General features: G+C 41.2%; 1 protein-coding gene across 3 annotated transcripts in view; it reads right to left on the bottom strand.

Annotated features, from left to right (window-relative positions):
- Positions 1-2,738: 2,738 nt before the first annotated feature.
- DCLK2 (doublecortin like kinase 2) overlaps positions 2,739-24,451 on the bottom strand; it is a 144,419-nt gene continuing 122,706 nt past the window's right edge. For all 3 annotated transcript variants that reach the window (XM_084626843.1, XM_084626841.1, XM_084626842.1), the window contains 6 exons: positions 17,837-17,970; positions 16,701-16,778; positions 13,791-13,887; positions 10,506-10,586; positions 8,825-8,941; positions 2,739-4,302 (listed from right to left, as the gene is read on the bottom strand). In XM_084626843.1, coding sequence (XP_084482969.1) covers positions 4,081-4,302; positions 8,825-8,941; positions 10,506-10,586; positions 13,791-13,887; positions 16,701-16,778; positions 17,837-17,970 — 729 coding nt within the window. In that variant the 3' untranslated portion in view covers positions 2,739-4,080. The remainder of the gene's footprint in view (positions 4,303-8,824; positions 8,942-10,505; positions 10,587-13,790; positions 13,888-16,700; positions 16,779-17,836; positions 17,971-24,451) is intronic.

Here is a 24,451-nt window from a genome sequence, read left to right as displayed (position 1 = left end):
AAAAAAATTGGTAAGTTAATTTTCTAATGCATAATTTATAACACTAGGGAAGGTGCAAAGGGATAAGCTGTTCTAAACATCTGTTAATTTTGAATACCTAACTTCAGCAATTGGTCTTTCCCATTTTCTGTTCATCAGTAGTTCAGTGAAATGGAAAAGTGTATATCTACATTTAAGATAGTCAAAGTGTTTTTACTAGGCTATTGAAATACTTACTAGATACTGATAGGCATGAGTCAATGGTGACTGGTAGATAAATCATCTTGTATCTTAATGCTATATTAACAGTAACTAATTTAATTCATATTAAAGACTGGGAGCCAGATCCTCAGCAAGTGTAAATCATTGTGGTTTCAACTGGAGGTAGAGTAATGATGACTTACACGAGCTGAGAATTTGGCTATGACTGTTTAGCTTTGGAGGGGGAGAGATATTACATCTAGAAATGAGTGCTTTTGTCCCCAGATAGGTACTTATAGGATATATATGCACCTGTTCAAGTTCGAAGGATGAAGCATTGTAGTCCATAGAGCTAGCTAGTTTTAGCATTTATTTTATTCAGCAATAATGTAAGGAACCTACAGACCTGTATCCTGTGAGGTATTCATTTCAGCAGTTAGCATAAGGCTTGAGGCTTATCAACTTTGGCACAGATAAATGGCCAACCGTCAGCCCTAAGTTTTGGAGAACTGAAAATAGTGTGTATAAGGGAGATTTCTGTGCATAATGACACCAGCCAACTGCAGGAACACGAGCTAACACCAGCTTTTGGTTAGAACACTCTCAGATGTCTAAGCACAAGAGTACCATGGCAACTAATTGACCTATATGATAATAGGTTGAAATCATTAATATATTAACCTATAGAAGGAGGACACCCCCATCTTAGTAGGGGGAGGAAATTCAAATAAGAAACCCCTACTGAATATGCACTAGGCATATATAGATATATAAGCAAAATATAAAAGTTGTATCCCAGCCTGTGTGGAGGAGAGAGGGAGGTAGCCCTTGGGCGGTGCCAGAATGCTGGTCACTAGTGATGAGGAAGATAATAGCTAATATTTCAGGTTGTTCCGCAAGTGATGAGTATATTGATTTTCAAATGTACATTTTGTATTATTTCTGTCTATCAGTCACAAACACTCTAGCCCAGTAAGATAAACTATTGTAAATATAGTTCCCGTAGTGTGAGCGTTGCAACTATGCACATCAGGGTTCCCAACTCCACAATAATTTTAAAATATTGGGCCTGATCTTGGGACAAGAACCTGTTACACCTGAGTGACAACTGGGAATTCTTAAGCACTCTAATCTATAGATCAGGCTACAGAAGAATTAGCATTCCTATTCAAGTACCATTTAAAAGCAGGCAAATAACTATCCGTTCTAACAACCACCCACAGTTGATAAATTAGGAAATGTAATTCCTAATTTATCAACAGGCATCTGCTGATAAATGCAATACCTTTTTTAGAGGACAAATCAGTATGTAGGCCAGGTTTGTTCTATAGGAGAGAGATGGTACAGGCCTGAAGAATAGTTCTGTGTAAGCTTGAAAACTTCTCTCTCTCACCAACAGCAGCTGGTCCAAAAACGATATTACCTCAGCCACCTTGTCTCTCTCATATCCTGCGACCAATACAGCATGCACGTTTGTTCTATGAAATTTTATACTTTTTCCTGCCACTGATATTGTTTTCCTCTATGATTTCATTGTAGAAATAAGTGTTTAGGGGGAGAGTTTGCCTCAGAGCTATGCTTTCTCATGGTATGTTTGTCTTTCAATTTTCCTCATTCCCTTCTGATTTTTGGTGTTTCCATTTGCATCCTTTAGGAACATCATCTCTTTATTGCCCTTGCCAACACTTCAAAAGCTACCAGTTTTAACCTGGCACCAGCTGTTAGTCTCAATCCTCACTACAACCACCATCTTCAAAACAGATGATTTTCTTCTCTTGTCGTTGTCTCTCTTTCCAACTACTTTCATGCTTCCTCTTTCCATCAGTCTCTCTCAGGACTCTGTCCTTGGCAATACCATTTAGTTGCATGGCTGCCACTACAATGATGACAGACCAATTTACCTTTCCATATGCCTCCCTGACATTGGTTTCTGGATGTTTCACTAACCACTCAAGCTCAACCATCACTATTGCTGATAAGGGGTAAAAACCATAATGTCATTTTTTATGAAGACAACTTCTGCTACTTCAATACTGTTGCTACCTTCAGAACCCACCTGTGACCTAAAATAATCAGCTAGGTCCTTACCACTTTTCAACTTCTTTGGGTCTCCCTGCCCTCCTTGATTGCTACTCCAACTGTCTAGCCCTTTATTGGTTCTTCCTCTTTCCCTCCTTCACTCTGCACAATCACCCAATTCATTCACTTTGTCCTACTCATCTGTCACTTTCAGCATACTGCCCCCTATGCTAGAGACACCCTACATTGCATTATAGCCAGCTCATCTAAAAATCACACTTCTTCCTCTAGGCCTTACCTAAGACATGTTAAATGTAAAATTTACAAGATGTATACTAAACATCACTGTCTTCATGGTGTTTGACTAGTTTCTGAGGCTGAGATGTTATCTTTGTATACTTTTTGTGTAATACAATGGTGTGGATGGGGTCAAACTGTGTTCGTAGCAGTACTTTAATCTAGGTCTTTTTTTAAAATGAGGGTATAACACAGAGTCCAGGCGAAGCCAACTTATCCCAGTAACAAAACTGACTCCAAAACCAAGTTTAACAGAACTACGTTTTAATGAACTATAGACACGGTCTTAGCGTTTGCTCTACATCTTAACCAGCCAACACTTTTTCTGAGACCAAATTACACCAGTCCTTTCCAGCAATAGGCTGTGTCCTAAACTCAAGTTATCTTTGAAAACGGAGGACTGGATAGGTGATGGGCTCCAAAAGAAACCAGCACATCTTGAGTCAATTGTTCTTTTATGAATGGTTTGAGTTGTTCTCTCGTTAGCTCAGAATAAGTGTCTCAAGTGGGACAGTTGTTCCTTACTGATCCGCTCAGCCTTGTCCGGAAATTGAGTTCTCACAGGAATAAATGACTCTCTAGTCTTTTCATAAAGAAAGTTTATTATTGCAGGTCTGTTACAATTCTAGTAGAAAGTAAAAGCTAACAAAGAAAATGAACTAGGACAAAGCAGAGGAAATACACTATTGAATGCAGCAGTATGATAAAGATAAAACACCTTCCATCCTTGATTACAGATCCGTGCCTCCCCCATTATGGTTTTCAGTTCCTACACTAGATGAAGAGGGGGATGGTAATAAAATATTGGCAGCTATTTATGGTAGCTAGTGGTAGTTCTTCTATTAGTCAGCTTGCCCTAGAACTGCTCCATCCTAGCTTATGTAACATGCAGCAAGCTTTCCATTCAAAGAAGTTTTATTGTTTCTAATACATACTGTAGTTGTGGGGGGAGGATACACAATAGCTAGAATGAAAAGGCTTCCTTGACTGCAGTCTTCGGCCCAATAAATGCCCAGAGTTCCTGTTATTACATCCAAAGTCACTTGAAGTTCATATTATCTAAACACTATCTTGAAGTCTGGTATTAGAGAAGGGGTCCTTTTCCTTTGAGAAGCTTGTCTTTCAATATTGTACAGTTAATCCACTGCAGTTTTTCATGGAAACTTGCCTCTTCAGCTCAGCTAAACTCAACTCACTGGGACAGGAGACAAATACAGCTTTTTGTGGGGGCATACCCCTTTTCTGTGAACAAGTTCCGTTGACTTAGAGAGTCTGTTTGTGCACAAGTGAGGCCTCATAACTGTTCATCTATGTGTTAGTTTAAGCTATTCAGATTCCTAGGGTGTGAGAAATGCATTTCATTAAACCAACTCCAATGATAAAAACAAATCTAAAGATTCAGAAGGCAAAGGCTGGAAGAGCACTCAAAGCTACAGCACACACTTCACCCATCCACCTATTGACAGTCTGCCTGGGGCTTGCCACAAGAGAGTGGAAGCAAACTGAAAAACCACAGCTGTGATGGATGTTCATTAAGTTGAAGGGGTCTACTGGCCTAGAAGTGGGCTTTGGTTTAAATCACTTCTATAGAGCGAGCTGTTCCCCAGCATTGTCATGACATGCCAAGACAGGCTGTGTGGGGGATTTGATTGGCTCAGAAGAAGCAGGGGAGAGGTTCTTGGACCCAGCCACATGAGGCTCTTCAGCTGCAGCAATAATCACAGAAGTTTTCTGCATACCAGCTCTACTAGAGTCCTGAGAGCGCTTGTTGCAGAAAATCTGAATTTCCTTATCTAGAGCTGTGTTCTAAAAAGGAAGGTAAAAGACAAAAACCGTTACATCAAATGACACACATTACCTGCCCCCTTAAACCATTGCACAACACACACCTTTGGGGCATGCATTAGACTCAGAAAAAGGAGAAATAACATCAGAAATCTTAATGAATTGCAGGGGGTTTTGGTGATCAGAGGGATAACTTAGCTCCTATGCATGCCACGGCATCCAGCAGGTCATTAAAAAAAAAAAAAAAAGTACTTCATCAAACTTGGTTCTATTAAAGTTAAAACTTTGTGTTACACCACCATCTGGGGAAGAATTTCTAAGGATTCATTTTCACCAAAATTCCTAGTGTGACTGTGCTACCAATATTTTAACAAGGAACACAACCATTTCTAGCCTGTGACAAATCCCAGGTAGCTGCAATTGAGGTCTCAGGAATCTGTTTCCTCATTTAAACTAGAACACTTTTCCTCTCATACTTTGTTATGGGTGTTAAATTTGCATGAAGCTGCATTTTACTGGAAATAGTTGTGGGATAATTAACAATGTAGCAGCAGAAGCATGGGGGATTAAGATGTACTAGGGGAATTGTGAAGTATCTGCCCTGAAATTTTTTTTTTTAAAAGTACCTGATGCTTCTGCTAAAAGCCTCTGCAAGATAAATCAAACTGTAACGAAATGTTTAATTTACAGAAGTACCTGTCCCTAAGCAGGTCCTTGGAGAAGGGAACATCTTCAGTTAGGCTTCAATACTGTGTGAACAGGGCTGACTTAGTATTCGGTTACCTATTTGCAACTGGCTGGGGCCCAGCTCAGGAGGTTTAATGCTGTTTTTCCTGAGGGAGATCATTCTATACTGCTGATCACTCCAGTGACTGGTTCTGAGCAGCATAGAGGCCATAAGCATCAATGGTGCATGACAGGATCCAGCTTACTGGGTGCTGACTCTCATGAGATGACTTGCAGGCTTGCCCACTTCAGTGCTGCTGATCTTTTTCTTTCCTCCCCTACATTCTGCTATATAGTCCCAAAGCTATAATTGGGTGGCTTGGGGAGTTGTTTGGGTAACACTGCTCATTTCACAAGCCCTCTTGTGAACATGTGAAAGTTAGTCCAGAATAAATCAGGAACAGTTAGTCACTCTGGACTAGCTTTCATGTGTAGACAAGCTCGAAGGCACAAAGATAGCCATTTACTTGGAAACAGTATGGGCCATCTTGCCTCCAACCTTCCCTTTCACAAAATCTGATGTTTTGTAAGGTGAAAAATAACCACTCTGCCTATATTTGCAGAAAATTTTCAGAGATACAAAAGTCACTAAGTAAAATGATATAAATGTTTATCTGGAACATCACTGAAAGATGTTCTTTCACTTTTATGCAGTTCTAAAATTCTGCCTATTTCAGGATAGCTGTTATTTCTCCTTTTCTCTTTTTGTCAAACTCAGAACATGTATTTTGTGCAGCAGAACGAAACATTGCAGTTAGTACATACCATTTCCTTGGACCTACTCAGAGGAAAGCAATGCAGGCATGGGGAAAGGAAGGAAGCAAGGGATAGAAACTACACTTACTTTTAAGCAGAACTATCATCATTGAAGCAAATTTAGATTTAAAAATCATACTGAAATTCTTAAAAAAAAGTCTATAAATAAAAGGATTGTACAGCAAGACATTCTTAGCAGCAGAAGTCGTGCTCGCCCTGTAGAAGGCAGCAGGAACCAGATTTCTTGTGCAGTTCCACTTATCTACCACATGATGGTGTCATTTGCATTAACTGTGGCTGAAATTCTTCTCTAAGGTTTTCAAAGAACCTGTATTAGAACTAAGTGGCTACATCAGGGGTCAGCAACCTTTCAGAAGCGGTGTGCCGAGTCTTCATTTATTCACTCTAATGTAAGGTTTCGCGTGCCAGTAATACATTTTAACATTTTTAGATGGTCTCTCTCTGACTAAACTATTGTCGTATGTAAAGTAAACAAGGTTTTTAAAATGTTTAAGAAGCTTCATTTAAAATTAAATTAAAATGCAGATCTTATCAGCTTAGTGCAGTAGTTCTTAACCTGGGGGGCGAGATTTTTTTTAGAAGGTAAATCATGGAAAAAACAAATTAAGCACAGGCACATAAGTACAACTACTTTGTTTCATCAAACCGATGTATTTATTAACATTTTTGTAATGATTACTGTAATATACAAATAACGTTTTTAAGCTAATTGTAGTGTAATTTTTGATAAGGGGTGAGAGAACATATTTTGAGAACTCAAGACCAGCAGCAGGCTGAGCAGGGACAGGTGTAGTGTATTAAATTGCTTCCCATAGGAACGTGCTACTTACGGTGTGCTACTTAGGGCTGCCAGTCCTGATGCTCTGAGCAGCATGGTAAAGGGACAGGGAACAGGGGTGGTGGGGTGGGGTCCAGGGGGTTGGGGGGTCCCAAAAGGGGGCAGGCAGGAGACAAGGAGCAGGGGGGGTTGGATGGGTGGAGGGTTCTGAGCAGGGCGGTCAGGGGGCAGTCGGGGTGGGAAGTGGGCCAGCTGTTTGGGGAGGCACAACCTTCCCTACGCCAGTGTAGCGTATTAAACTTCTCCCTGGAGGAAAGTACTACTTACTGCTGCCAGTCCTGGTGCTCCGCAAGTAGCACATTCCTACAGGGAGAAATTTAATACACCGCACTGGAGGACAGAACCCCAGACCAGCGGTGGGCTGAGTGACTCAGCCCACTGCCAGTCTGGGGTTCCATCCGCCTGCTCCTGCCAGCCGGGGTCCCAGCCGCTGGCCCCACTCAGTCCGTTCACCCAGGCCAGCAGCAGCGTGCCAGTAAAAATCGGCTCACGTGCCGCAGGTTGCCAACCCATGGGCTACAGCATGCTAGAGACGGTTTTTACTGAACAGTTTCCTCACATGTGAAAGAGAAAGTGATGTGGCTTTGTGATGCTACATTTCATTTAAGGGACTTGAAAAAACAAACTCTGAACTGTGGATAAACCAGCACAAAGATGAGGAAGAAAAAAGGTTTGGGACTAAATTCTTATAAGGTTTCTTTTTCCACTAAGTATCTTAATCGAAGACTCAGACATTATCCCTAGTCTTCTCTGCATATTCAGTTACAGAACTAGGCAGATATGAGTTTTCCTTACTACTTGTTAAAGGGAAATAAACAAAAATAAGTTTTCACTGGCTACATAGGTAACAGAAAAAACCCACACCAAGAAGCAGCCAGATGCTGTACTGTTTCAGAGATCTGAGACAAGTTTAAGTGGCATGCAAATTGGAGAGGGGCTGAGAGTTAGCATTAAAATTGCTCTTATTAAATTTTGTACCAGCTTTCAGCTTCAGGCTTATCCGGTCTCAACTCTATAAAAATGAAGCTCTGAAGTCCCTCTCAAACTGTCCAGTCAAACTGTCAAATGAAATGTAGATAACAGCATCAACCTGAAATCAATATGGTCTTCACTCTTGTGAGTATTCTGATGTTACTACAATCCCTACTTTTGAACTTGTCACCTGTTCAATTCATATATATGTACATGAACAATGTAAGTGGGCAGATTAATAAATATTTGTAGTTGTCTACATGTGGAAAATTTATTTAAAAGTGGGACAGTGACACTACATTTACTAGGCCATCGTATATAATTGATACAGTGGGGGAAAAACCTCTGGCTACTAACTGTGTCAACTTTAAGTTGCCAGAGTGGTATATTCAGTACAGCAAATATATAGCTGTACAATATAATTTCTTTAAGGTATCTGAAGACACATCCCTGGGATGGAAAAAAGACAACCACTTGCAGGGGTGAGAACAGTCTGCATAGCTGGTGGAGCACTGCAGTGATGACTAGTCAGTAACAAGTTTACTGGTGAATTGTGGTGTGTGCTTGTATTTGCTAGGAAATGGAGCTGGGCTGAGCCCACCAACACAGCTCACTGTTGTTGTATAGTATTTTTTTGCACAACTTTTGTAAATTCAACTTAGATGAATTTTATATAGAAGAATCTTAATGCACCCATGTTTCCCATCAAGTCTGGCTTCTGATCACGTTCATTAGCAGAGATTAGATGGGGCCAATCATTAATTTTTTTGGATGTTTCCCAGAGTTAACCCAGTTTATGATGAGGAAGTGGGTTTTAGATAGACTATTTGCTCCAGCAAATTTAGTCTTGGGGACAAAAGGTGCTACAAGAAAATCACCATTAAAATGATAATGGAAAGGATTTCAGTGATTTTCAAACTAGCAGGTGAGCTTTATGAATTATTTTTGCATTGAGAGAGTGTGTGTGTTTAAAAGAAATATCTACAGCTCAGTTAATGCACCTCAATACAGATCTGGCTGCTCCTGAGCAGTGACCAACTCAGATTGACCTGGGGGACATAGTACATAATGTATAGACTAGAATTACACACACACACACACAATAGCATGTTTGTTTTTGCTAGTGCATTTGTACCACTCTGTTCTTTACATAATCACTCCTGGGTTAAAACATGTTAGACAAATAGACACAAAGTCATATCGACATATAAAAGTGCTACATCTGCTTACCATGATGACAGAGACCCCAGCGGTCGTACTGTTCTGCTTGGATAGCATGTTGTTAAAGTGCTGCTTCAGTTTACCTGTTACTTCAACTTGCATATTAGTCTCCTGCGAGGCATCATCCTGTGTAAACAAGACACACACCTGCTACTCCTCAGGTTTGGGGTTAAAAAAAAAAGTGTTTGGAAATGGAAAAATTACAAATAAATCAACAGAAGGGATTTTCCCTCATCCTGGGATCCCTGCTCATGCTAAGGAGGATATAGAATTTAACTGTTGGGCTGCATAGAGAGAGAGTCAACCTTGTTTTTTCTTTTTAAAGTCCTCTGCTGCTGAGGAACAAGTGAGCTGCATATGGAAGGAGAAACTTTGGCTTAAAATGTGGCATTTTGTTTTTCAGGTTAAGGGAGGACACTATATTAGGAGTGTGCCATGACAAGACACCTGCTAACAACAACTGGCATTAAATGTAACATGTATGATTTTACACAAACAGCAACATTGCAAAGGAAAAGTAATAGCCATTAAAATGCTGATGACCTAAGAGTATTTACATAACGCCTAATGATGATCTTTATTTCCATTCATTGTGCATCATATCATTAACGAATATTGTATGGACATAAATAGTCAAGTGGCTAAACAAATGGGGGTAGTTATTCACCAGCAACACACTTCTTTTATATCCTCAGAAAACCAGGATTTTTAATTTGAGTTCTTCTCTTTCAAGGCAAATTGCACTAATTTTGCTTAGTGCTCCAGCCTGAAAGTTCACAGAATGACACACTGTGAAATTAATTTGAAAATAAATGTTTGATTATTACTGTTGGTAGGTGAGATCAGTTTAGTATCACAAAAGATGGACCTCCGGGGAGTCTCTCCCTATAGACACAAAAGCCGTGTTAAGTTACATTTTTGAAAATGGGACCCTACATTGTGCCTCTCCATTTTACACACAGGTTAACTGTGCATGTAAAGTATGTCACTGACTACATATACACCAAAGCAGGTGCTGGTGCTGCCATGTACGTATTTTGTGAGCACCAGGTTATGGGCCAAATTTCAAAAACAGGCACTTGAGTTATCCATAAGGCCCCTCTGCCATAAGCAAGCCTGTCTGGGATGGAGGGCCTTTTTGGTGCTACAGAGGGGGTCAGAGCAGCTACCCAATCAATGCCTTCCAACCTATTTTCTGTTAGGGGAAAAAAAAAAACCCTTCACCCTGCTCGACTGGAATATAAAGTTGCGGCCCATCTCCTTGTGTAGCGGTACAGAATGATAAAATCCTATGCTATGAGTCAACAGCCAACATATTGGCTACCTACATTAGCTGTGTCTCTAAAGCATCCTCATGTTCACTGAAAAATCATGTTAGCAAAAGAACTTGCCCAGTTGAATCCTCTCCATCCCTTATTCTTGTGAGCTTTTTTGGAAATACAGTTTCATTTGCTTCAAAGACAGCCCACAATAACCTCTGTGCAGCAGAAAGGTAGACTTCAGAGTATAACTGCCCTCTGCTGTGTCATTTATAGGCAATTCATTCTATGTTGATGAGGAGACACGGAAGTTGCCTGATAAACAGAACTGGGCAAGCGGCGTTCTGTCACTACTTCTGACAGCACTATTACAGTTATATCTTAATATTAAATATCTAATTAGCGACAAGTACAATGCAGAGTTTACTCACGGACACCCAGGGATGGCCTAGGATCTGTGCTGCTGTATATCGAGCTTCTACGTTTACCTGTAGCATCAGACTAATTAACTCCTAAAAAATAAAAGAGTGAGAAGAGAGGGAACATTAATATTAAAATGTGAAGCAGCTTTTGCATTGAATTCTTCCCAGCATTCAAAGTGGTGTTTCTCCACAACCTGGGTGAAATTCTGGCCCCGTTGAAGTCAATGGCAAAACTCCTATTTGACTCCCACAGGGACAGGATTTCACCCGCACACTCTAAATTGCAGCTGTAATATAAAATGTTTATTCTTCTGTACAGACGTGCAGGCAGCATGGACAGAACAGTCAGAATGGAATTGCATCCTTGCTAAACCCTCTGAGTACAGCACACGTGCAGATACTCTCATGCAAAAATAAAGTCCCATAATGTTTTATAACCATCAAGTGACAGGGCACATAGTGTTTGAGTAATTTACAGAGGATAAAGCTGCTGAAGGGGCTCAGTGGGGATGAGGACGATAGCAGAGCAGAAGGGACCTGCCAAGAGCACCAGCTTGTACCAAAAGCCAAGGGCATTTATGAGCCTGAAATTTTAAAGCTATTACTAGCAGGGATGTTTTAACTGTATAGAGTAAACTAATTCATAGAGATACTTTTTTATGTTAAGTGCTATCACTAGAACTATCTGTAAAAATTTATGATGATATCATTCCGTTATAGCTAGAAAATTAAAGCTACCCATCAGCACAGAGCACTTAAGAATTCTATTCAAAAGAAATGACTGACAGCACCCAGTGTTAGTTTGTTTTAATCATCTATACTATGGCTAGATTATTTGCCTTGGTATGGCTACTTTGTGTTGCTCCAGAAGCACAAAGGGGTCTTTAGCCAGCTGACCAATCTTCTACAGATCCCTCCCTCCCTCCCACTCCTGCCATGAAAGGGGAATCCCCTTTTTTCCTGGCCTAGCTCTGTCTGGGGGCATTGTCTAGATGGCTGATGTGCTTACTGATGTTTCATGGAAGTCACTGGGATTTCACCATACATTTAACTGTAAGTATATGTTTAACTGCTTTGTTGAATCGAGGCCTTTCAAATGTTCAGAGGCTATACAATAGATGACCTTAGGTTCACTGCATATTTCTATGACACTTCTGTTTAGTACTATCACAAGTGGGTCTGTAGCCATAGTAAATCTTAAGAGGTTAGTCACACAAAAGGCAGCCAGTGAAGTTATGAACACTAGGTGTAACTTTTCATCTCAAACTTTTATTGAATTTATTAATTCAAGTTCCTCCTTTGCAACTGGCTGGTGTAGATGCAGGTTCCAGACACAAAACAACACTCATGAAGAAACTAATTAATGTCAAATAATTCCCATAATTAAAACCCAACTGCCCCATTTTTTGGGGGGAAAGTTTCTGTAGCCTCAGGGATGTCTCTTGCTTTATGTCTGAATGAAGAACATGCCAATGAAACTTATTCTAGTAGACAGCAACTTCTCTGGAGAAACAATACATGTGCAATTAGGAGGCTTTTGTTCATCCTCCAGTTCTGGAAAATGACTCTCTCAGCAAATTACCCAGCAAGAATATAAGGGATAGGGGGTTAGATGCTTCATGCTAGTCAAACTGTACTCAGTGCAAGTTTGGAGCAGGAGGGCCACCTCTAAGGCTGCTTGGTGCTGATCTGAAAGCTGCTCTCTTTTATGCAAATTGCCAATTGACCTGAGGAAGGAACCATTTTCGTAGCTGAAAACTGGGAACCCCTGGCCACACTTCTATACTAACATCCAGAAAAGGGGAAGGCACTGCTATGAAAACTGTAAGCTGTGTGAATGTGCTTCTAGGCTGGAACTAGACTTGCTGGCTTTAGGGTTGCTTTGGCTCTCAGAGCAGTGCAAGACAAGTTTACCTTAAGGAAGAATTGGGACTGTGGTCTTTTATGAGGCTACTACCAATGCCACTCTAGCAAAGGGCCATTAGGAGATTGAGAGAACTGGAGCCGATTTCTTTCTTCGATAACTGTGATTTTCATCTACAATGCACCTACGTGCCCCTGGACTCTGGAATGAATCCTGTGAACAATCATTCACATATCACTCTCGGGCACACTACTATAGCTAGGGCGCTACCAAATTCATGGCCACGAATAACAAATGCATCATGGACCATGAAATCTGGCCCTTTGTGTGTTTTTACCCTATGCTATACAGATTTCATGGGGCAGACCAGCAGTTCTCAAATTGTGGGTCCTGACCCAAAAGGGAGTTGCAGGAGGGTCAGAAGGTTATTTTAGGGGAGTCACGGTTTTGCCACCCTTACTTCTGCACTGCCTTCAGAGCTGGGCAGCCAGAGAGTGGTGGCTGGTGGCCAGATGCCCAGCTCTGAAGGAAGCACCTCACCAGCAGCAGCGCAGAAGTAAGGGTGGCAATACCATGCCATCCTTACTTCTGCAGGCACCAGCTCTGCCTTCAGAGGCTCACTCCCCAGCTGCCCAGCTCTGAAGGCAGCAGCAGCAGCTGTGCAGAAGGCAAGGGTAGCAGTACCGCAACCCCCCCTACAATAACCTGGCAACGCCCCCATAACTCCTTTTTGGGTCAGGACCCCTACAATTACAACACTGTGACATTTTAGATTTAAATAGCTGAAATAATGAAATTTATGATTTTTAAAATCTCATGACCATGAATTTGGTAGAGCCCTAACTATAGCATTTGGGCCTCTGTAGGAGTTAGGGTTAGAATTTCAAACATTGCCTTTAAATAATTGAATCTATGAAATCAAAAGGAAGTGGTATCTTACTAATACTTTTTTACTTAACTGGCAAATCAGCTATTTGCATCTGAATGAGCTCTAGCCAGCTTAATGCCTCTAGTCCAAAGGTGAAACAGGAACAGGTGAAATGAACAGTGTCCAGTCCACGTAGCAAGGCACCCTCTCTCAAAAGGGTGATGAGGGGGAAAATTTGGAGAGAGAGATACTTACTTACAATGCAGCTGAAGCACTGAACCTAGTATAACAGTCATCATTAAATAAGCCAATCTACATGCAATGCTCACTGCATGTAATCAACATTCTGTTATAATCATTCACCCAGAAAATAACATGAAAGTAGGGTTGTGAGACCTGCATTTTCATCACTGCCATGCTCTGAAGAGTATTATGGTTTGGAATATAGTCAGCAATAGTACGATAGCATAGATTCTGTGGAGTCAGGAGGGCACAATACTCCCACTGGCTTGTCAAACAATTTCACATCTTGAAGCCCTAGGTTCCTAACTTATTTCAGTACCTTAGCTGAGTCAGTGATGTTATCCCAGTACGGAGAGGGAAACTCTAGCTTTCCAATGAGGATCTGATCAAAGAGATCTTCCTGAAGATTGTTCTCGCTGTGGATGAGTAACAATGGAAGAGAACAAGAGAAAGGTGTAATTTTTGTCACAGGCATTAAAGTTACATTTTTGAGGTGGTGGAGAAGCAAAATTCACATCAACTATTACAGAATTTTGCCACCAGTTTGCCACCCTGTACTCTAGGAGTGTAAGTTTGCAGTATTACACCATAGTTATGGTGGCAGTAGTGGTGAGGATGGGGAGACAATACACAGGAGAAAGGCCTCAACCTGTCTTCCATTCAAGCAGGGATTGCATTGGTAACATGAGGACAATAATCTGTGCAGTAACAGACAAGGCACAATCTGCTGCTGGTGCTGGGGAGGAAAAGTAAATCAAGTTAGTCTTTTCTTTTGTCCGAGCATCCCCATTGCTCCAGAGGACCAGCCACAATAGGCAAGTGATGTGTGTGGGCACATTAGCAGCAGTGATGTGATCCTCTCCTGTGAGCCAATCTGACATTTTTTTAAGTACACAGAGAAGATCAGGAAAACCTGGGATACATTCACTCACATGCTGAATTTAACAACCTGTGCCACTGGCATAATCCATAACAGTGAAAGGAACAGATAGCTCCTATAGTGCCAAAAAAAAAAAAAGAGGTGTGGGGGGGGGCAGAAACAGAATATACGCACAGAGCAGATCTGTTGAACAATATGGGACCAATTTTACAATTGTACTCACTTCTGATTAGTGGTTTAAATCTCTAACAATACTGCTCAGATTCTCTTACATTTGTTCATGCCTGATTGTTGCAGTCAGAAGCATGGCAGAAAAATTATAATGGATATGGTACATCTTTGAAGGGTGAGCTAAACATTGCTAGCCAGTCAATTGTGTCTGAAAAACAAATTGTAGCACTATATGGCAACTTCTCTGCCTTTCCACAATTATTTAAAAACAACCCGGGAGGAACAACTTAGCCACAGAGAGTGGCGAATTTTAACTTTTAGTAAAGCTAATCTAAATGTGCCCTTTGTTGTGTAATTGTATCCCATGCCCTTGAAAAAACACAGGCAACGATACATAATGGATAACTCTGGTCACCTGATCATAAAAATTAGATACTTCCTGATTAAAATGTGGTTTCTGATTCCTTCCCTCCCAAAGTTCCAGTTACTTTATTTTACTCCCATCCCAAACAATCTCAGAAAAGAAAAGTGATTTGATATTAAATCTAAGTATGGATATTACATGCGGGACATGCAGAGTAACCATAAATTTTTGATTCACTGATTACAAACCCTGTCATATGATGGGCACTGAGTTTGTAATGAGACTGAAAACAGTTGATATCTACAGAGCTCAAGTATCAGAAATAAGATATTTAAATGAACATTGCTAACTGGAATCAGAAAAGGAGTACTTTTGGCACCTTAGAGACTAACAAATTTATTAGAGCATAAGCTTTCGTGAGCTACAGCTCACTTCATCGGATGCATACAGTGGAAAATATAGTGGGGAGATTTAATATACACAGAGAACATGAAACAATGGGTGTTACCATACACACTGTAACAAGAGAGTGATCAAGAAAGGTGAGCTATTACCAGCAGAAGAGCAGGGTGGGGTGGGGTGGGGTCCTTTTATAGCGATAATCAAGGTGGGCTATTTCCAGCACTTTACAAGAACAGTAGGAGGGGAAATAAACAAGGGGAAATAGTTTTACTTTGTGTAATGACACATCCACTCCCAGTCTTTATTCAAGCCTAAGTTAATTGTATCCAGTTTGCAAATTAATTCCAATTCAGCAGTCTCTCGGAGTCTGTTTTTGAAGTTTTTTTGTTGAAGAATTGCCACTTTTAGGTCTGTAGTCGAGTGACCAGAGAGATTGAAGTGTTCTCCGACTGGTTTTTGAATGTTATAATTCTTGATGTCTGATTTGTGTCCATTTATTCTTTTACGTAGAGACTGTCCAGTTTGGCCAATGTACATGGCAGAGGGGCATTGCTGGCACAATGGCATATATCACATTGGTAGATGCGCAGGTGAATGAGCTCTGATAGTGTGGCTGATGTGATTAGGCCCTATGATGGTGTCCCCTGAATAGATATGTGGACACAGTTGGCAACGGGCTTTGTTGCAAGGATAGGTTACTGGGTTAGTGTTTTTGTTGTGTGGTTGCTGGTGAGTATTTGCTTCAGGTTGGGGAGCTGTCTGTAAGCAAGGACTGGCATCCAATGAAGTGAGCTGTAGCTCACGAAAGCTTATGCTCTAATAAATTTGTTAGTCTCTAAGGTGCCACAAGTACTCCTTTTCTTTTTACGGATACACACTAACACGGCTGCTACTCTGTAACTGGAATCACTTACCTGTGACCATTTCTCCAAGATAAAAACAGTAAGTTGAACTTGCCAGCTGCAAACACTAGAGGGTGTACAATACATGCTCACTGCACTGAGCTCTTGCTGTGGCATATGGGATTGGAGGACAAAGGGACCGAGAAAGCTGGCTTCTCACAGGAAGACCCCCCTAAACACCTGACAGCTGGTCACCCGGACCTGGTTTTTGGTTTTGTTTTTTTAAATAGGCAGGACTGCACTTCTCTCTCTCTCGTGCACAGAAAAATATTGAAAAAATGACAGCTATCAAAAGGGCAGGGTGATAGCTAAACTAGGGGAAGCTTAAGCCAGTTAGAAAAGGAGAAAAAATCTTGGGGGAAATAATAGTTTGGAAACAGCTGGAGCCAACTATTGCTAGATGGGGGGGTGGGGGGGTGAGAAAATCAGATTCCCCCCGCCCCTTATTTGAACAATTCTTCAGGTAATTAATTCTTTACTATTTTCCCTTTGACCTGGAACTAAACTCACCTGCGAAAAGGTGGGAATCCACAAAGCAGTATGTATGTGATCACACCTGCAGCCCAAATATCCACCTTTAAGCCATATCTGTAAAATAAGAGAACGTGTTACTTGTGCAAGCTTCCAAAATGTGTCACTTCTAGTTAGCTGTTTTTTAAATTAATACATACTGAGAGTCTGCCAAAGGCAGATGTATTGGCATTTCATAGGAGTGGAGTTTGTCCTTCAATTAATACCATGGAATATAACAAGAGGGGCATCTAGTCAATATTTTTCTTGGTGTCCTCCAGAGTACTGAGAGCCCTGAGGATCCCACATTTTCCTTTGTTTTTAGTTCTCAATGCCCCAGTCTCCATGGAACAGTCAATAGCTTTCTAGTCTGATTCAGATTCTTTTCAGCACCAGCCCATAATAATCAAAGGAGGATATTGTTGGGAGGGAAGGGGAAATCCTTTCCCTCTCCTGCCACAGTGGACAAACTGCCTCTGCATCATTCCCAGACACTGCCAAACTGGGGAGCAAGCTTCCAGGTCTTGAGTCTCCTGTATGAATGAACCAGGAAGAAGAACCAGGACTTTTCTTTTTAAACATATGAATAAAAATATTGCAGGTCAAAACATGTCACATTTGGTCTGATTTTTCTAGATCTGCAGGTGGATCAAATACCCTTTCACATCATGGTCTCTCACAGCTCTCAAAAATACTTTTCAACAATTGTGATATGCAAGAGCAGCAGTGCATCAAACAATCTGATATTAGAAAATCCAAATTATTCATGCCATCTATCACCTCCTCCCCACTCAAGAGGTCTGTGATTTACTTCCAGGATCTTTGTGACAGAGTCAGAGCCACCTTCCCAATTACGCAGTTAGCTGCAGCAGCATCTCTTATCTAAGTTACATGTGCGCACACAAATATTTTGCAGAGTGGTATCAGAGGAAATATATATGGAAGAGGCTGATATATTGCACTCATCAGACCAGCAGCTGAAGACCTATTTAAATGACTCATACCCACAGAGCAGTGAAATCAAATATTTACTAGGGGTCAAAATTTGACCCTTACACACACACACACACACACACACGGAGTAATAAACAGTCTTTCACAGGCCAACATAGGAGACAAAACTGCTGTATCCTCACCCTGTCTCTGCAATGATTTCTGGAGCCACGTATGTAGGGGTGCCACAAACTGTAAATAAGGGTCCTTCAACCACTGTGGCCAGTCCAAAGTCCCCTAGCTTCAAGGACTTTGTTCCATCTGAATACTCGCATACCTGGGGTTAGCAAAAACACAACAGGGATTGAAGGTTATTTTCCAGTACATGAGGGAGTAAAACAGCAAAGGCTGAACTTGATATAATGTGATGAGAAGAGAGATTCTTAAGCTATCCACTTCATTGGTTTTGTTCCATGATTCTTGAAGGCTTTGACTTCCAGTGATTCATCTTTGTGCTTAAGGAACTTTAATTCTCTCTTGGAAAGTTTTGATGGGATGAGACTCAATTTGAGAAAGGAAATAAATCTAAATGATGTTTAAAATAGATTTTGCTCTGTTTTTGATAGATCTAGTCCCCACCTTCTCTTAAAAAATCTAGAACCAATTTCCTATTGCTTTTAGTAATACTATTCACTTACATAGTGCTTTCCATCCTGAGCATGCTTTAGAATGATGCATTACTCATGCTGAAGGACAGATGTAGTTGATAAGTTCCTGCCTGGAGAAGATTACACTCTAAATTAAGGTTTAAATATTAAATTTTCATAACACCCTTACAAGGTGTTTATTGCCCAAGGCCAGAGCAATGGTTAGTGTAATGGACAGGACTAGAGTTCTGGAATTCTTCCTCAGAATACTAGACCACTATGCTCTGCATTTTATAAAATGCCTAATATCTTCTCTGTGGCCTCCCTGCCATCCACATCACCCACTGCATTCAAAATGCAGCTGCTAAAATCTTTTCCTGCTGTTCTGATCACATTAATCAATCTCCCCTCCCCCCCAACACACACTGCCCCCTCCTCCCCCCAACACACCAAGTTCAAGCTTCTTGTCTTCACATTCAAGGCTTTTGACATCTTTGCTCCTTCCTGGCTACTCAACTGATCTAGTATCTCAACACATCAGCCGCCCCTGCCCTCACTCAGCCAACACTGCCAGCTTTAAGTGTCCACTTGTCCCACAAATGTGTCTGTGCTTCCTTCCATGCTGCCACTTACGCACAGAGCCTCCCCCCACCAGTCTGACCTGTAAGCCTGCCTCCCTTGCCTTCAAACGCTCAAGACCCATCACCAACCTGATCGCTTTACTTGTATGCCATCTTTGTTGTCTTTAGATTGTAAACTCTGAGCAAGTACTCTCTCTTATTATGTGTACGTACAGTGCCTACCACAATGGAACTCCCAATCCTGAATTGGGCCTCTGAGTTTGCCTTCTGTGTATAATATATTTAAATTTAGGTATTTGAACTGTACTTTTTCTTCAAAGAGTCCATATCCAATATGGAAACTCTGTGCTTATCTTTCTCAGAAGTCTGTATTCCCTATGTCAAGCAACACAACTCCACATATTTGCCAAAGTACTGAACCTCTCCCTAAAAGAAACCTACCCGAAAAACAGCCATAAACACAGATCCATTTAAGAGCAGTGGTTCTCAAACTTATTTGATCACACCCCTTTCTTTGTGTCTGTAGTAGTTTATCCCCTTCCCCCACCACACAAGTACCTATACCGATAAAAAAACCACGATACAACTTTCACTAAACATTAAAAACAGTAATGCACAGATTCAAAAAGAGCCATTTAAATATATAGTACTGTAAATTTTAAGTGAGATATTGCTAACTTGCCTCAAACTGTTGTTACTAACGTGATGGGTGTGCCTGTTTTTTGGAGCACAGCAATTCCACCCTGGGTTGGATGCTTGAGACAGCTGTCCAGAGATCCCTTTCTACCTTCAGTTAAGTGTGCACACCATGTCGTAGCAAGTGGATTAACGTACAGATGGCAACAACTTTGTATAACGCTATGCAAGCTTAACAGAAATCTGTCAAAATGCACAGCACCATCTCGAGTCAAATGCAAAGTGCCAGCTGAACACTCTATATGTACCAAATTTGTGGCCACGAAAAATTACATCAGACTGTGAAATATGGTCTCCCCTGTGAATTCTGGTCTCTCTGGCCCATCTCTGAAGGCAGAGCGGAGAGCAGTGCCCAGCTACCCAGGTGCCCAGCTCTGGAGACAGAGCCTCCCACCAACAGCAATACAGAAGTAAGGGTGGCATGGTATTGCTGCTCTGCCTTCACAGCTGGGCAGCCAGAAAGCCATGGCTGCTGGCTGGGCACCCAGCTCTGAAGGCAGCACTGCCTGCCAGCAGCAACACAAAAGGAAGGGTAGCAATATCGCAATCCCCCAACAGGCTTTTGACCCCCTTTCAAGTCCAGGCCCCTAGTTTGAGAAACTCTGTGGCGATATCACATATTATTCATGGGTTTGTCATGGCATAAACAGCAAATTTCACAGATGTGTAACACATTTGTGAAATTTGCTTTTATGCCGTGCCAAACCCACAAAAATGGTGTGATTGCTGTGGGTAAAATGTGTGCAGTAAGTTTCTTTTCCCTAAAGTTTCTCACACCCCGCTAGAATACATTCTGTGCCCTCCAGCGGGGCCCATCCCCCACTTTGAGAACCTCTGATTTAGAGAGCAGTGCACTGGACTCTCCCCACTCTCTCTCGCTCAAAGGACGCCAAAGGTAATTACACAAGCGATTTAATTGCATTTTCTAAAGGTGGCACTTAGGAATGCAGACCCTACGGAGGACATAAAGAGGATGTCCACAGGTTTGCCCACATATTTTTTGCTGACTACTTAAGCATGCAATGCATTATATCCATAGTTTAGGTGCAAAATGCATGTCTAAACTTCCATGTTTATGGAATTATTGGATAGATTATCAAGAAATGTATGTTATGTGGAAATGTGTACACACAATAGTTTTCATTTGCACTAGGTGCTTCAGGGACAGTTCTAAAAATATAGCAAAATTTTTGCATGCTTAATATGCATTCAATCCCAATGGGTCACCTAAAGATAGTATCAAAGTCATCATTTAGCAACTGTTTCCTGTAATCCACCACATTCAAATCACCATTCAAAATTGCAATAAAAGCCTATTACCAGACTACTTGAAAAAAGGAGCCCCTAACACATTACACTGTATACAGACACTCTGGAGCATTATTAGAACTGCTCCCTGGATTGCTGACAGTTGATTTATAAAACAGGAATTGCCACATTTGTTGTAAATCTTCCAAGTCACCGAAGCAGTAATACACAATAACTTCTCAAAGTGACTGGAATAAATATACAGGCACAACAGTAACACTTTATTATTCTTGCAGATGAGAATAATCTGTGCCAGACTCTGTTTTCACTTACAGCAGTGTAAGCCTCGAGTAACTACTTTAACTTAAATGGAGTTAGTCTTCAGTTACTGTAAATACCAAATTTACCAGAGTAAACTGAAACAGAGATTGGCCCATTGTGTTTACAAATTGCCCTTAAATCTGATTTAGAAGTATTGGTGTTTAAAATTACTCAGGTTTCAGAGTAGCAGCCGTGTTAGTCTGTATTCGCAAAAAGAAAAGGAGTACTTGTGGCACCTTAGAGACTAACCAATTTATTTGAGCATAAGCTTTCGTGAGCTACACCTCACTTACTCATTACATTCAGCCTCTGAGCAAATTCCTGCATGTCGTTCCTCTAATCATTTCTGTACACAGAAATTTCTGAAATGTATAATAAGCCTTATAATGTTGTGAGGGTTCTTTTTGGAATCTGGCTAAAATTATAGCAATAATAAAGCATTTCTAACTATTAATGTTCATCGTATATATAAAAGCTACTCTAGTTGGGACTAATGAAACACACTACCAGCTTCTATGGCCCCTACAACAAGAGCTGAACTCACATTTCTTTATCCCCGAGTTATCAAAAGTCATGAAAATCTTCTAAAGGTTAAAGAATTTAGCCCTATTCTTGATCCGGATTGGACATAAAAGTCTCTACCTAGTTACTTGTGCTGCCATGTATAGCACAAATAATATTGTTACAGATGACAGGATGTTAAGAACATAAGAATGGCCATACTGTGTCAGACCAAAGGTCCATCTAGCCCAGTATCTAGGGTGACCAGATGTCCCATTTTTAAAGGGACAGTCCAGTTTTAGGGGACTTTTTTCTTATATAGGCGCCTATTACCCCCCACCCCATCCCGTTTTTTCACAGTTGCTATCTGGTCACACTACCAGTATCCTGTATTCCGATGGTGGCCAATACCAGGTGCCCCAGAGGGAATGAACAGAACAGGTAATCATCAAGTGATTGATGATGTTGCCCATTCCCAGCTTCTGGCAAACGGAGGCTAGGGACACCATCCCTGCCCATCCTTATGTAGCTAAAGGGTGAACTATTGCTTTACGTAGTTTAACAAAATGTCTATTGGTTTTTCCTAAAAACTGGGCCTAATTTTTCCCTCTCTTCACTGATGTAAGCAGTAATAATGACTAAAATGAGTAAGGACTGACCAATCTTGCAAATTCTTATATATGTGCATATCTTTACTCCTGCAGCTAGTCCTACTGAAGCCAATGGAACAACTCAAGTGGGCAGAGTTACATGAGTGTGTTAGCGGCGTTGGAGCTTCAGAGAGAAATCACACCTATGCAAGAGTGGCCAGAATTGGGCCCATTGTTGTAAGTGATAACTATGCCCACTCTACTCCTTTCTGTTTGCTTACACTAGTGAATAAGATTACGGTAAAAAACAAAACAAAACAAAAAAAAACCTATCAACTGAGGAAGAGAGCAAGTTAAACAAATTAGTATGCCATACTCAACCTTTACTTATATAACTACATGTTTTTATTTGCCAAGTCAGTGTGTTTTAAAACCCACTCATTTTTCCACCTACTAACATATATTACAGATTATTAAATTTCTTAAATAAACTAGTGTTGACTAAATAATCATCTCAGGATTCCAATAATGGCAACTAACTGGTACATATTCCTGCGAGCATCACCTATGATATATGTTATACTGGTGCATGCAGGAAGGAATCAAACAAAATGAAGTCAATTTGTGACAATAAAAAAAAAAAAGGAAAAAAGTAGCAAGAGGACAATTCTGCAAAATAGAGAGAGACATTCAGTGGGGAGAACATTTTATTTTCAAATTTTCAGTGAAGTGTTACAAGCAGCAGATCAGTAGGATCCTATTTAAAGTATATTCTCAAGTGATTTTTCTAAAAACAAAAAAACAAAAAAAAACACACACTACCCATGATTTGGAATTACTGGTTATAGGTTTGAAGATAAATCTTTATTTTCCAATTTGTCCTTTTCAATTTAACAAGCATGGAGGAGGGTTTTTTTCCCCACCCGTGTTCAGAACCGAACAAAGAAGTTTTGCTTCTTTCCAGTTTTGTACAGCTGGATTGCTGATTGTCAGCACAAGTAATATTTGTTAGTTAATTGTTTTTGCAGAGCCAGCAAAAGGCCCAGAAACATGAGTTATAGAATTCTCACAAAAGTGGTAGTTTGAAAAACAAAATTCTCATGGTGATACATGGGTTTTTGTTTGTTTTAAATCTATTTAGAATCAAGTGGAAAGTCACAATCTTTCTGAAACTCAGATTCCCAATCTGGGAAACAGGAGCTCCTCTAGATTACTTCTAAAAATCTGTGATCTGTAGTTATTCTATCCCATGGTACATAGCAACAAAGACGACTGTCCTCAACTAACTCCAACTATACCACACCAGGCTACCTGTACTGAAGTCTGTGAGTCAAACCAACGGAGTTAGAAAGGAAACACCAGGAATACCCAAAATTGGAATGAACAACTACTCCAACCTACCAAGAAACACAATGACGCACAGCTAATCTACTCAACCCCAATCAACTACTAGAGCAGAGTGACTAATTCATGACAAATACAGCTTTTTATGGCCTGTGGAATGTTCACACGCAGCTGGCATTTCCTCAATTGTATACTGACTGATTTCTAGCGTGATTTTTTCATCTTCTATGCCTGTGAACAGCTTGCTACAAGTATTCTATATCTGAATTGTTATCGGTCACAAGTCACATGGTGTTACTTGTTGTGATTGTAAGCGTCTCTCTTATAACAACTCAATGTTAGCTTCAGATTTGCTTTCTGCAAGTAAAACCTGAATGTCCACAGCAAAATGAATACAAGAGACATGAGCACAGCTAGATTTTAAAATTGGAGTGTCACACATCACCTTCATACTGGTGCACATAACAAAATTCATGTGGTGGGGATGGGGCCAAGGGGTTTGGAGTGTGGGAAGGGGCTCAGGGCTGGTGCAGGGGTGTGAGGGCTGCGGCTGGGGGTGTGAGCTCTGGGGTGGGGCCAGGGATGAGGGGCTCAGGGCTGGAGCAGAGGGTTAGGAGTTCCAGCTGGGGATGCAGGCTCTGGGGTGGGCTCAGGGATGAGGGGCTCAGGGCTGGGGTGCAGGGGGTGAGGGCTCCGGCTGGTGGTGGAGCCGGGGATGAAGGGTTTCGGGTGCAGGAGGGTGCCCCGGGGCTACAGCAGGGAGAAAGGACTCCCCCCAGCTCTCTCTCCCCACAGCAGCACCTGGGAGGCAGAGGTGTCCCTTCCTGCCACAGCAGCTCTGGGCTGGGACAGCAGGATAGGCGCCCCTCCCCTGGCCACAACAGGTCCGG

The sequence above is a fragment of the Lepidochelys olivacea genome (genome assembly GCF_965140295.1).
Source record: "Lepidochelys olivacea isolate rLepOli2 genome assembly, chromosome: 4".
In the NCBI taxonomy this organism is placed as follows: Eukaryota; Metazoa; Chordata; order Testudines; family Cheloniidae; genus Lepidochelys; species Lepidochelys olivacea.
This window is presented reverse-complemented; position numbering and strand designations above follow the sequence as displayed.